Source organism: Zeugodacus cucurbitae, chromosome 2, assembly GCF_028554725.1.
Source record: "Zeugodacus cucurbitae isolate PBARC_wt_2022May chromosome 2, idZeuCucr1.2, whole genome shotgun sequence".
Classification (NCBI taxonomy): domain Eukaryota; kingdom Metazoa; phylum Arthropoda; class Insecta; order Diptera; family Tephritidae; genus Zeugodacus; species Zeugodacus cucurbitae.
In genome coordinates, this window is record NC_071667.1 from 17,656,590 (window position 1) to 17,672,420 (window position 15,831).

Consider the following 15,831-nt stretch of genomic DNA (forward strand, 5'->3'; position numbering starts at 1 on the left):
TATAGATATAGTTATGTATTTTCGCGACTTATATTTAAAGTAATTAGGGAGAGCTGCTGCAACGGAGCGGCCCAGCAAGCCATTCAATTTGCATTCCAGTAGTTTTGTGCTTGTAATATACACTCTGCATTTGTATGAGTGTATATGACAAGTATATTTTGAAACACTTATTTTTACAATTCTTCATTAAGTTTTCATGTGTATAAACTTGGTTTTAACTTATTTGCAGCTTTTTTTTTATAATTTTACATAAAAATTTACAGGTTATGTGTATCATTACGCAGTAGATTATTTTTAATTTTCTTCTGATGTTCTTAATCATTAACACTCAGTGAAATTTGGTCATTCGAATATAGTGTATTATCATTCAAAAACAACCAAAAATATATTTCTAAAAATAAAAAAATTATGTTTGTTTCATAAAGTATTGACAATTTTCGGCTACTCATTCACTAAGCTTAATCCTAGACGGGATTTGCTTGAAATATGAAAAATTACTAATATTTGCTTCACTTGTTTGAGTTTGATATGTCTAAAAGTGGTGAATAAACGAATTTTAATTTTTTAATAACTAGGACAGTTGTCAATGTATTATTAAATATTTAATTTTATTCGGTAGGCAGAAGTCCAAACCACCCGTTTTGGTTTCTAAAAAAATATAAAAAAATAGTAGTTGGTTCCTCTATTAATTATACCACGTGCATTTCCAAGTTTCATAAAAAATTTAAACATTTCGAAAAAAAATTGAAAAACATATAAATCATAGGTACAACTTCTATTTGTAAAGATCTTTTGAATGGAGATCCATTAAACATGTCTCAAGCAATTCCACCCCAGTTACTTTTGGTTAATTGGGCTAAATTGCAAATTACCAATGTTGCAAGTGCAAAGTCGCAACACAAGACGCAAAACCGGTATGTTTCAAGAATCGACCATTACTTGCCACCAAAGAGTGTGTGGCACAGCGCTACAGACAAGTTTTTAGCGAGCGTGTCTCTCGTGTATATGAACCCAAACAAAGAGCAACTGTTGTACTCACTACTTTAGTTTTTCGCTCTTTCACCGTCTGCTTCTGTGTGAGAGTGTGTGTGTGTGTGTGTGTGTGAACGGGTATTCTGCATTTTGTTTTTATCATGTTCGGCGTGAGCGCGCCTTCGTGTTTTTATGCCATTACAAATATTCGAAAAACTTATACATGTGAATTGCCATTATAAATTTATATATTTTCTTCTGTTGCCTTGGTTCGTCTTTTTTACATTTTCATTATATTTAAGCGTAACACGATGTGTGCGCAGCGCAGCTAAGTGTTAAAGCAAAATAATAAAATTTCATATTTTAGTTTTAAAATTAATGTCGTTGTGTGCGGTCGTTTGTTGTTGGCAGCGGAGAACGGGTTATACATATACATATGCTGAACGAGAAATAATTTTTTAATTTTTAAATTTATTTTACTTATGAAATTTTCATGCATATAACAAAAAGAAAGAGAGAATAAAAAAAACAAAACAGTTGGCTAAAAATCGATTATTTGACGTGCATTTTTATGCGTAGAAAATTTTTAAAATAAAAAATATTAACTTTTTGCGCATATTATTTAATCGTGAAAATCGTAAAATCGCCGTTTAAATGGATAATCAAACTGGTAAGTAAATATTTATTAAATGTAAAATATTTTTATAAGCATGCATAACTAGCTGCATGCTTACAAACACAGATCTATATATGTATATTTAATTTAAGTTGAAAAAGTCAACATGTAAATTATAATACAATTCACAATAGACATGACATACAAGAGATAGGCCACACAGCGCTTTGTAGCACAGATAACATGGATTTTTATGCCATGAAAGTTCGTAAAGGGAGGGGGGAAGGGTGCAGTGCGGTGTTTGAGGAGCTGCCACTAATAAATTTTAAAGTATATCTACGTTCATAAATACATACATATGTATGCACAAATAATAAGCAAACATAAACACATTTATGTATTTATAATTACATATATTTTGTATCCATACACGCTTACTTAGCCATGTGCACACTTTTAAATACATACATACATAGGAAAAAATATTTAATATAATCAATGCGCGTTATTATAAAACATTTGTCTCTTAAAAAACTTTCATTATAACAAAATACCGACGAGGTGTCGCATAAATTACGCCGTCAACAACAGAAAATTTACAATTATTTTCCAATAATTCATTTAAAGTGCAAAGATTTTTCATGTCATTTTTAATATGAAGTATGAACAGCGGCGGCCTAGCAAATATTAAATAGTTTTTTACGCTAAACAAATTGTACATATTATTGTGCAAGTAGAAAAATATTTAATTTTTTGTTCTTTAACTTTGCGCAGTACGTACGGCGGCACGAATGTGCAAACTGAGCGCAATACATAGATATAGAGAGGGAGAGAGCGAGAGAGTAAGAGAAATGCGCGCAATGACAGCGGTTATACAACAACACAAACGCACGAGAATACGACGAGAGCAATCATACCATTGCCGTTAATTTGCCGCTAAACTACTGAAGCTTCACGGCAAACAGCAGGCATTAAATAAAAGCACAAACAAAAAAAAAAATGCGAAGAGAACTTTGTTGTGTAAGAGAGAGTCAGCTCAAATTCACGAAGCGCCATGGCATGGTGTTGGTGGTTTAGCCCCAACGTTTGCGCTAGCAATATGCTGCTGGCTGACTGCCTCCACTATTGGCTTATGAAAATTTAAGTTAAACTACGAAAAGTAAACGAATAAAAATAATAATAAATAATAAGTTCCGTATCTCTGCTTGATATTAAATTTAATACAGTGCCTTTTGCACCGTGTTGCTGTTGTTGTAAGTATATCAATGTACTCGACTGCGCGTTTTAGTTATTGTTTTTATTTAAAGTTTAAGTTAATTTGTCGAGTTCAGCAAGCTAGTGAGCAAACTACTATACAATATTTAAGAATGTAATGTCTGCTTTTCACAATATCGCTGGAATATCGAAAGTTTTCGTCGCTGTCGCTGCTTAATCACAAAAGATAGCTTAAAGCAAACGCAAATAATAAATATTTTTGTATAAGTATAGGCATTTACATACATACATACATACATACATACATATCTATGTACAATGAAAAATGTGTAAAAATAAAAATAAAATCGTAATAAGACGTCACGAAAAAATAAACAAACCGTAATTGCGATAAATAAAAATCCATCGAAATAAACAATGCAAATAAAAATAAATCCACATATTAAATTTGTGTATTATAAAAATGTGAATTTTTGCGCAAAGTAATCAAAAAGTATTGCAAACTATTTTCCACATTTAAAGTTTTGTGAATTGCATGAATTTTGCTTTAGTTTCACTCGCTGCAATAAAAATATGAATAAACATACATACATACATATTTACGTACAATTAATGCGATTATATCTTTGATTAATAAAATGATTGTGCACAGTTATTAAAGTATTTATAAAAATCGTTAAATATACTACTATATGTATAAAAATGTATAAGTACATGCATACATATGTGTTATGTGAATACATTTTTATAAATATGTATGTTCATGTTCGCTGTCATTTATTATATAAATATGTACTGCCTTGTCCATACTTATCTGACTTTATTTATTGTAAACGATATTGAGTAAAATAAATAGCATGTTGTAAAGTGCTTATTTCAAGGAGCAAATTTAATCACAATAAAATTAAAGGCTTAGAACAACATTTCAAATAAAAATATACATGTATTCAGCAAACGGAAAACTAGTAAACTTACTGAATTTTTAATGGAAACATATTATTAAGGGGTTAGGGGTACTGAGAGACACGAAAAATTCGAATTTTCAGTATTTTTTTTTGCTATCCAATCATGTTATTTTACAAAAAATAAAAAAAAAGTTATGACGCAATGTTTTGACTTGAAGTCACGAAAATTGAAAAAAAAAGTATTAAATTCGAAAGTTATAGCTAATGGTGTTAACCCAGTTCCAAAAAAAGGTTCTTGCGAAGGCAATCATAAGTCCTTGCAGATTTAACTAAAATCAATCAGATAAGAAAAATTAGTTTTATAAATAGATAATCCTGGGCCTGATTGAAGCTTTTTTCTTTTAAAAAATTAACAAAATGACGGCCTCAGGAAATTTTTTTTTTAGATTTTCGGAAAAAGTCAACAGTTGATCTTAAAACTTCGAAATTTCTTAAAAATAAAAAATCTTCGATTAGTCCCAGGATTATTATGTATCCGAAAAGCTGTACATATAAATTTCATTAAAATCTACTGAACGGTTTTCGAGTTACAGTTGTCACCAGTTCAAAAATCATAGTTTTGAGAAAAATTTAAAGTTTCACACTAACGTTTTGGAGTGCCTGAGCGCTTTTTGTTATTTTTCAAATAACTCGAAAAGTAATTATCGGATCAACTTCAAAGAATATTTTTAAGATACTACAAATGAAAACAAATAATTGAATTTTTGAAAATCCTGACTACTACCCCTAACCCCGTAAGTTACAAGGTTTACGTATTTATGAATGCCCATATACATTAAAATGAAATTAAAAAGAACGACAAATACAGCTGTGTTCATTGAAATAATCTGTTATATTTTCTATAGAAATCAACTATAATTATAGTATAAGCTTCATATAATGGTGCAGAAAATGCAGTAGAAGTTCTTTCTTTTTGATTTCAATTAAACTTTATTTTGCCATCTTTTTTTTTTACAGAACCGGCTGGCAACAACGCGAGTTACCACAACAACTCGGCCAACGTGGACTACGTAAATTATGATTATCCGCAACCATGTAAACGTGGTCGTGGCTATGCGCCAACAGGCGAATTCGATTTGAGTCTCATACGTGAATTTCGTGCTCGTCCTGGCTTTTACGACCGCAATTCAGCCAGTTTCAAGGACAAATTGCACACAGCGCATCAATGGCAGGAGATTTCCAACAAATTGGGCTTTGATGGTGAGTAAATTAGTTGTTAAAATGCAATTTTATCATTTTGGAGGTGCTGTTGGTTGGTGCATACAACTGGTTGTGCAATGAGGATACATTGACTTTGTACATATGTATGTATATATGTAGTTATGGATATGTTATTTAAAGTCTGAAATTAATAAATATTTTGATAATATAATTATTGGAATTTGATTATATGTATTTTATATAGCTAAAATTAAAATACTTAGCTTTGTTTATGAGATATTATAATAATTATATATTAACTAAAACTGTTATCGTTTTTTTTTCACTACAAACTAATTAAAATTTAATTTCTAAAAACATTTTTTAATTAATAAATTTTTGTATTTGTGCAAATTCTCTCATCAGACATATATGTTCACATTTCTGTATATATATAAAAAATAAAATATATATGCTGAATCACCCTTAATTTATTAAAAATTCAATTACAATACTACATACATACGTACATACTTTTTAATGATTTAATAAGCACTTACAAAAAAATAAATTGAAGAGAGAGTGGTAGTGGAGAACAGAAGAGAGCAAAAAAACAAAACTGATTTGTATGAAGAAAAGAACTCAGAAAACCAACCTCCCAACGGAAGTATTTAGGCGGTCAATAATTAGTAAAGCTTTTATTGTGCTATTGCTTTGCGCATGGTAATAACAACAAGAGAAGGAAAAAAGAGCGCATAGCAAAAACAATAAAAATACAAAAAATATGTATGAAAAATGAGCAGCAGTACCAAAAGAAAATCTCAAAATGTGTGAACATAAAACGTTTGTAAACAAAACGTGCCACGCTTAGTTGTTGTTGGTTAGGTTGGCGTGCAGATGTGTTCTGGTTTTGCGAAAATGTAGCTTTGCGAATGACAGTAGGTGAACCATCGTGTTGGGTTTGTTTACAAACAACTGCCAAGGCAGTAATAAAGTCTTGTATGCAACTACCAGAGCCACCACATACCTCATTCTCACATCAATAGTAATAAATATGTATGCAATTAAAATTAAATTTCCTTTTGATTTTTGTGTTTTCAGTGTCCTTGCTGAAGGATCGCATGCTGCAGCTGCGCAATCGCTACAATCTGGAGAAGCGTCGCTTGGAGCAATTACGTGATGAGAATCCTGGCCAAAATATTGAATCACCATGGCCACTATTTCAACATTTGCATTTCCTCTCGGAACACATACGACCGCGTCGCTCCTACAAGAGCATGCAACCGCGTACATCGCTTGCGGAGACCGGTGATGATGATGATGAACAACAGCCAGGTACTCGTCAGCAACAAACAGATCAATACCTGCAACAACAACAACAGCAGCAACAAACACTAAATTCAGCAGCGGTGACAACTGGCAATCGTGATTCGTTCAGCGATGGCGCTGACGGCGGCGGCGGCGAGGGTGGCGGTAACAACAGCAGTGCCGATATGGCGACATACGCTAATGGTCTACTCGCCGTTAAAATGGAGGAGCCTGATGCAGATGATGCAAATGCTGCCGATGAAGAATCGTAATAAGACGTTCACTTGTTCTCTGCATTCATATTAACCATTAATATATTTTACTATTGTTTTTAGCGCCAGTCAAAGCGGTGACGACACAAACAGCGCGCATCCCTTAAAACTAAGCGCCGCTTCCACACTACTCAGCATGCAACAACGACAGCCACATTCCAGATCGCCATTTAACAGGGGCCACCACGCTTCCAATAAGCGTCCATTGAAATATTCCGCCTCACCTGCACCACCGCTACCGCCATCAATCAAAATACGTCGCTTGGACACAATGCAAGAACGTGCTGCTCCCGGTGGTGGTGCGCACTCACAATTGCGTACAAACATTCCTCATAATACCAGCCATAAAAATGACAACAACAATAAAAACAATATCGTTGGCCAGCGCAAGGAACAGCAGCAACAGCAGCATACATTGGCGCCAACACGTTCCGCCTACAATGTACAAATCAATCGTCGTTGTTTGAGTAATTCCGAACAGAAGTATGCCGCTTTTGGTGAATTCGTATCTGCCTCGCTGTTGGAGTTACCCACGACACGCGCGCTGCAGTTGGTAGAGAAGTTCACTTCGGAGGTGGTGCGTGTGCTGTTGGATAGTAAAGAGAAGAGCACACAAGTGCCAGCGCAACAAAATGTGTTGCAGTCACAATCAGCGCTGTCTGCTACAACACAACCGTTTCAGCAAATTAACGGCAACATTGGCGAAGCAGTGAATGGTGTTTAAAAATATCCATGCAGATAATTTGAATAAAAATACATATAAAATATAATTAGTTTTAATTAATACTATATTTTTTTAATGAACTGACTGTCTTGTGTTTTCCTATTCGTAATGTTTTAGTTATTTCGTATGTTATAATACAATATTTTGCGCAACGCTTGTATATTGAATAAAGTTTTCCGCATGTGCTTTTAATAATGTGAGTAATTTGTATTGGAAGCTTTGGATTTCGACTGTTTATCGAAAGTTTTTGCTCTTTTACAGTTATTTCAATGATTAATTTGAATATTTGTGTATACAGTAAGTTTCAGTCTATTTTATATAGTAATAACTTTAGAACATTTTGGGGCATAATAAAGTATGCTTTACCGTAGCATATTTTTATAAATTGTTTTTTTTTTTATATTTTTTACCACAACAATACCAACACAACAAAAACATTTCAAGACAATCGGGACTATCTAAACACCGAAGACATGGATTCATATATATTTGACCAAAGCAATACGGTTATGACAATAAGAAATCATGACATAGTGGCGATCTAATTAATATGGCAATTTTTTTTTAAGTAATTACTTCAAAAATTATAATTTCATATTATATAACAATTTTATTAATTCTCTTAAATTTTAAATGCTTATAAATATGATTTTTGCGCTTAATTTCAGTTATGCTTGCTGGATTGGATTTGTAAGATACTTTTTTCATTAATTTAATATACAAATTGTTTATTTTCATTTAATTTTGTGCACATATAAATAAGGGGTTCGTCTTGGAACCGTGAGAGCAAACAGTAAGTGCTAAAAATATTTAATTTTTTTTTCAGAACAAAAAATATTCTTTAACGAAAAAGAGGTCTTGGAGACACATGCTGAGATTTCTAAACAGAGAAAACAATCACAAAATTGTTGGAGCTTCAAGAAGATGGGTTTTTTTGCACTATATGGTACTGTATTTATACGCTGCTCACACCTAGATTCCTTAAGGGGTTAGGGGTTGTAAGGAATTTCAAAAAATTAATTTTTATTTTTTTTTGCATCTTCATCATTCTCTGAAAATTTGAAGTTGATCCGATTATTATTTTTCGAGTTATTCGACAAATAACAAAGAGCGCATGCGCACTCCAAAACGCAAGAGCGAAACTTTAAATGCGTTTTTCTCAAAACTATGTTTTTTCAACTGTAACTCGAAAACCGCTATGTTGATTTTAATGAAAATTATACAGCTTTTAGAATACATAACATAATAATTGTGGTCCTGAGCGAAGCTTAATTGTTTTTTTTTCAAAAAATCGATTTTTTAAAACCAAATAACTTCATTTTTTACTTGATTTGCTGAAACCAATATAAATATATATTTGCCACTTTGTTAATTAAAAAAAAAACCTTCGATCAGGCTCAGGATTATCTATTTATAAAACTATTTTTTCTCATCCGATTGATTTTAGATGAATCTTCAAGGACTTATGATTGTCACCGCAAGGAGGTTTTTTTTTGGAACTGGGACAGCACAAACAGCTGTAACTTTATAATTTTTGTTTGCAAATTTTTCGTGACTACCCTAACCCCTTAATTTGTAATATTTCCAAGCAAGCTGTATTAATTGAGCCATTACCAGGCCACACAACCAACCGGTGGTGGTAACGATTTTATATCTTTAAATATGATATCCGTTTGGGGACTGAAAACATTTAACTATGTAGATATGTATATAACTTGAGAAAAAAAATAATGTTTTTACCGATATAGTAGTACATATAGTACAAATCGACATACATATGTGTTAATTGTAGATTGCAGATTCCAGAAATTCCGCCAGCAATTTTGGAATGCATCTGCTGTCGTTTTTGTCGTTGTTTATATATATGTATATATTTTGTTTTATGCATGCGATTAATTTTTCCAGTCACTACAGTCATCTCAACGGTCCTGGTGGAAACGCGCCAACGGTAGTTCGGCACATTCACATTTTAATAAATTAATTGCCTGAATGCTTTGGCGGCGCTCACGGCAGCTATAGCGGTCGTCACTAAAGTATATTTGTGCATTGAGCAAATAAAAAGCAAACTAAAATAAAAAATGTCGTAATTTGCGATAATAATGAAATGGCAGAAGGCATTTCGGCAGCAGGTGATATTGCTAAGCCTCGTGGTAAGAATAGCGGATTGTCTTTTTTTTTAAACTTTACGACTGTTAATAACATCTTGTGCTCGCAAGTGGTAGTTTCAGTCGTATAATAAATATTTGCTGTTTTTCATGGTTCTCTCTCGTCTATTATAATACATATAATAGTGTCATTTTGCGTAGGTCGTGCCTGGTGCTTAATTTGTTTATGTTATTTTCGCTCAAATTGCACTAGTCCCGGCCTGCAGATTTTGGCATAACCAACGTGACGTGAAGACGATTATACATACAAATTTCAATATAAAATATTGTTATTTAATTTAGAGTATAAAAATGTGATATTTTTTATTCTCAGCTGGCAATTCTTTAAAGTGTGAAACTGAATTACAAAAAAAAAAAATTTAATTAAATTCGTTTATACGTATATAATATGTATTTCTATTTATTCTGTTATTTATATTTATATCGGATAAATAATGTTACTTGTATTGCAAATAAAAGCGCTCCTAAAAATTAGGTTCATATATGCATACATAAATTGTTTTCTATTTTTTGTACTCAAATGTAAACGTAGAATTATCAACTCTCTGTATCCAAAAGAAGGTAATGAACGCGAAAGCATTCAACGACAAAGCAAGAGGAATGCCAACATCAAGATGGAAGGACGAATTAAACTAAGATCTGAAGATGGTCCGACTGGAAAGCTGGAGAGACACCGCAAAAGATATACTAGTTTGCAGGCGTATTGTTCAGAAGGCCAATTCTCACAAAGAGCTGTAGAACCAAATGATAATGAACCCTAGACCAATTGTTATTTTATGGTATTCTCCAATCGACATACTCCGGAATAAATTTTTGTGTAGTCGAAGGTTTGGGACATCTACGTACGTACAAGAACTTCCTTTAAAGCATAGAGTATGCTGAACTTTAAAAAATGTTCACTATTTTGGAAAACTCACTCATAAGATGTCACTTATACATACAGTAGCGGAGAGTGAAATCCGGACAACTAAAAATTCATAGTTATTTCATATTATTTTAGCCAAAATTTTAAACTTTTTACTTTAAAACAATAATATATGTAGAATAATTGAGTATTAAGTATAAACAAAGTCAGTGTTGTTGATTGCACTTATTCTTCCATTTATTTTAATTAATTTTAGATATTTTATCATTTTGGTAGCTAACAATATAAACAGTGATATCTTTTTTGTTCTTTACACTAAAGAAATATTTTTTTAGTATTATTTAAGGGGAACATTAATTGATACAAAAACATTATAATTAGTATTTTGTCGAACCTCCTTTGTTTTTTATAACGGATTTTATCCGCTCTTCCATTGAATTTATCAGAATTTGTAATGTTCCTGCTGCGATACCGTTATACCACACATCTTCGAGAATTCTATGCAATTGTGCTAAAGTTTTTGGTCTCTTCTGTGATATCTGAGCTTCATTATAAACCAAAAGTTCTCAATTTGATTGAAATCCGGACTATTACCTGAACACTATAAAGTCTAAACCCCGTTTTCTTATAAATAATTCTTCACCTGAAAGAAAAATGAAAGGACAATTATAAAATTTGTAATTTAAATTATAGCAATAACCTCTAGATGTACAAACAAATTCATACTTACAATTTTGGCACGCTGGCATGGCGCAGAGTCATCCTGAAAAATAAGGACTTCCGCTTATGAAAAATGGTCCACTATTAAGGGTATTAAATTCGTTTTAAGTGTCTCCTGGTACTTAAACCCGATGACGGTTCCATCTATTAGGACTAGTTGTGAAAGGCTATGGTAAAAAAAGCATCCCCAGGCCATTCGGCGGCCTCCCTGCTTAACGATTCATTGAAGACATTCGTCCTTGAACTACTCACAAGTTCTCCGCCTTACGTACGACATGCCGTCGCCACAAGAAGGGTTAAATTTTGATTCATCCGAGAAGAGAACATTTCGCCAATCAAGATGACTCCAATTTTCATGATCTTTTGCCCATCGTATACGGTTTTGATGCATTTTTGAGGTCCAAAGTCGTTTTTTGGCGGGCCGAAGAGCGTTCAAATCAACATCTTGAAGCCTTCTACGATCGGTTCTTGCGCAAATTTCTGTACCGACATCTTGAAATAACTTCACTTTAACATCCTCAGCAGTTTTGAAGCGATTCCTCAAGCAAATGCGTTCCGTCACTCGATTTTTCTTTGAATTTGTCTTCTTCTTTGATCCAGAGCCAGTTTTTTCTTAAGATACCTGGTTCTATCGATTTTTTTTTAAGAATTCTCCGGCGGAGGACTTGCTGAAGCCAACTCTATTACTAATTTCATGAATTGTCAGTTTTTATTTTCCCAAAATCAAAATATTACTTTTTTGCATTTCGGACATTTTTTTTGAAATTCGGCATATTAAATCTTTACCGAAGCACAAGCACAAAATAAATTATTAAACTCTTAAAAAATTAACTAAAAGTTGCTTTAAAACGTGTACCGAACACGTATTTATGTGAAAGAATAAGCCTTTCGGCAGTAAAATACACTGTTCGGTCACAATCGCCCGTTAAATAAAAATCGAATGGTTGTCCGGATTTCACTGTCCGCTACTGTAGATCGAAACTACCAAGGTGACTTTTTAAACTTATAATATATATTATTATTATTATATATATTTCAAAGCACCCTATATATGGATATATATTTATTATTTATTTTAATATACTCTCCCCATAAATAACAACAACACATAGTATTCAAAGCCGTGTGTGGCTTCACAGTTGAAACACAAAGTGTCAGTCATTCAAAACCCACAACCGCAGCTGTTACCTACTTGGATATAAACGTTAACAACAACAACGCGAACGTTCAACGGCAGCTGCGTTGAAAAATTAATGAATGAACAACCAAACTGAGAGCGTATCCGCGTTTAAGTGGAGTATAACATACGCATGCGCTCAGACAATGACCACATCTACATGGTTTGGTCATCTTTTGTCAGCCAGCGCACACGCCGTTCATCTGCTGTTGCTGTTTTTTATATTTTTTAATTTGTATTTTGATTCTCGAAAGGCAAATCTGTTATAAATTGCACTTTAATGATCCACAGACGAAATTATTTTTTTTTCGTCTTATAATTTTGCAATTTTGCACATTTGCCGCTGCAACAGTTTTGTAAATGTTTGTGGATATTTCTATATTTCTGTATGCACTCTGTGGTCACAGGTACTTACTAAAGTAAGGTAGTACATACATACATATAATAAAATAACAAAAATGTACGAATAATAAAAAAAGTTAGTTGGCCTGAGGGCTATGCTTTTAAGCTGTACTTGACAGCTGACGAATTGGTAACGGGTAGCAAAATATGGGTGTTTTCCTTAGGAACGCATTTACACATCTACTTACATACATACATATGTATGTACATAAGTATGAATGTACATATATTGCATTCAAAACGAAAAATATCTGACTTTAAGGCGATATCACTTGCTTTTGAAGTGTTGCAAAAATGTTGTTGATGATACAATTTTTAACATTACTACTATACTCGAAATTTTCGAATACACTGCAATACTAAACTGGGTGAATCGAACCACCAACTGGTATAAAATTAGTAAACTGGTATAATCAAACAGTGTTTGAAAATCAAGCGGTTACAGATACAGCACTTTAATGAGATATCCACATGCTCTCCTTTATTGAATTCAACTGGATAACTGTATTGATGATTTTACTTATACTGTGAAACTTTCATAACTCGAACTTCTATTAAGTCGAATATATCTATAAGTCGAACTTTTAATTTGACAATAGCGTTTAGAAATCAAATTTCAAACAAATTTCCTACCATAACTCAAACTTCCTTGAATTGACAATAGAAGTCAAATTTTATACAAATTTCCTTCCGCAAATCGAACTTTTCGAACAGGGCTTAATATAAAATTTTACTATCGAGGCAGAATTTTAAAGGAGCCTCTCTATGTCGTAAGGAGGCGAACATAAAATATGATATTACACCTATGGATAACATAAATCATATAACAAAGGCATGGGATACAGACGTCAGACGTGGAGCCAAGCAATATAAAGCTGCAACAAAACTGCAACTGCAACTAAAACAAAATTACAGAATACATATTTTAACATAAACGTTTATGCGAAGTAAATAATTAAAATTGTTTAAAAAAATTATATTTTAAAGCTTTCTGAAAAATGATATGTTTTAATGTAAATTATAACTCGAAGTTTTTTTTTGGATTATTGTAATTCGAGCTAGAGAAGTTCCACTGTATTATATACCGAATTTAATTGAAATCTGTCGAGTAGTTCTAGAGATGGTTTTTGACTCATAAGTGGGCGTCCATTTTCCATTTCTTCTGTAAAATTTAATGTTTCTGACGTTTTTCGTTAGTGAGTTAACGGCACTTTTAGTGATTTTCAACATAACCTTTGTATGGCAGCTGGGCGTGGTTATTATCCGATTTCCTCTATTTTCGTGGTGTATGATGGTCACTGTTGACAGTCATACCTTTGAAGTAGTAGATAGTTTCGTCTACTTGGAAACCAGCGTTAAAAACACCAACAATGTCAGCCTTGAAATCCAACGCAGAATCACTCTTGCCAACAGGTGTTACTTTGGACTGAGTAGGCAATTGCAAAGTAAAGTCCTCTCTCGAAGTCCAAACTCTACAAGTCGCTCATTATTCCCGTCCTGATGTATGGCGCCGAAGCGTGGTGTTTCGAGAGAAAGGTTTTGCGTAAGATTTATGGTCCTCTGAACATTGACAACGGCGAATACCGCAGACGATGAAACGATGAGCTGTACGATTTATACGACGACATTGACATAGTTCAGCGAATAAAAAGACAGCGGCTACGCTGGCTAGGTCATGTTGTACGAATGGATGAAAACACTCCAGCTCTGAAAGTGTTCGATGCAATACCCGCTGGAGGAAGCCCCGGAAGAGGACGACCTCCACTCCGATGGAAAGACCAAGTGCAAAGTGACCTTGCTTCACTTGGTGTTTCCAGTTGGCGCCAAAAAGCAAAAAGGAGAAACGAGTGGCGCGCTCTGGTGGATTCGGCTATATTCGCTTAAAGCGGTTTCTACGCCAAATATATATATATATGATGGGGTGCGTAAGGGAAACGACTGCAGAAAGTTTGGTTTGTTTAGGATCCTAGTACGATCCTTTGTACCACATTTTACTTTTATAACTTTATTTATAGCTTAGTTATGACACTATGTGCTTTCGGTTTTCGCCATTTTGTGGGCGTGGCAATTTCGAAAGCAACTCTCTCATGGTCCCAAGGAATATTTGTGCCAAGTTTCGTCAAGACATCTTAATTTTTACTCAAGTTATCCGTTGCACGAACGGACGGACGGACAGACAGACATTCGGATTTTGACTCGTCTCGTCACCCTGATCATTTTGATATATTTAACCTTATATCTAACTCGTTTAGTTTTATGACTTACACACAACCGTTATGTGAACAAAACTATAATACTCTCTTAGCAACTTTTGTTGCGAGAGTATAATAAGAAAGTTATGTAGTTACTGAAACAAAAAAAAAAATGGAAAAAGAATATTAAAGTTGAAGGGTATTTCATATACAATGACCTACAATTTTTGAAAAATATCAAAAATTAATAAAATGGCGTAATTCTAAAAAAAGTGTAGCTTTTTTATTAAAAAAACGTTTTTTTTTTAAAGCCAAATTGACAATTTTCAATCAATCAAAAAAATCGTAGGTCATTGTATTGTAAATATATTCAAGAATACTAATTTTCAATTTGAAATCGATCGGTCAATTTCTTGTTGAGTTATGATGTCAGCAATTTTGAAAAATGTCGTTTCGAGAAAAACGCGTTTAAAGTTTCGACCATAGCGGCTTATGCGAGCGAGCAGTCACTCTTTAAACCGCTGAAATTCAAAACCTATTCAAGATACGACCTTGTCGATTTCAAAGGATACTTTTGAAAGTATAAACTATCGAATAAGCAAAATAACAAAAAATCAGACTTTGTAGAACCCGCAGGAAGTGGCGAATCGAACACGGTTAATAGGTAATACAAACCTCTATTATTGGAAAAAAAGTGGTTCCTTTGTTTTAAAAGCATACAAGATATCGATGAAAGTGTCAAAGGCTATTCAAAAAATCGTTTTTAGGAACAGTTTCGACGATTGAAAGTATCCCTGGTATAAGTGCATAATATCGACTGGGGACTATTTTAAAGGTGATTTAGTGACTTAAAAAAAAAAAACGAAGCACACTTCGTACTCTCAAATCATGTTATCATAATTAAGCCTGAAAAATAGAAATTGTATTCTGTTTTCCTTACTTTCCGAATAAATTATCACAGTATCAATTTTTCAGTGGACTAGCCCGATCTATCTACCAAATATGAAAATAGAACAAATAAATTTAATAAAATATCTTCCTGTAAACAAAACAAATTTTTCATTTCGTTTTAGTTATATTTTAATTGAAGTTAAACAT

At 33.1% G+C, this 15,831-nt stretch overlaps 1 protein-coding gene across 1 annotated transcript; it reads left to right on the forward strand.

Moving 5' to 3' along the window:
• The first annotated feature begins 1,266 nt into the window (after positions 1 to 1,266).
• On the forward strand, positions 1,267 to 7,407 carry LOC105218548 (dynamin-A). The gene is made up of 4 exons (XM_054225180.1): positions 1,267 to 1,642; positions 4,726 to 4,968; positions 6,010 to 6,484; positions 6,552 to 7,407. Exons 1-4 carry the CDS (start codon positions 1,627 to 1,629, stop codon positions 7,210 to 7,212), a joined length of 1,395 nt encoding a protein of 464 aa, XP_054081155.1. The 5' UTR covers positions 1,267 to 1,626; the 3' UTR covers positions 7,213 to 7,407.
• The last annotated feature ends 8,424 nt before the right edge of the window (positions 7,408 to 15,831 follow it).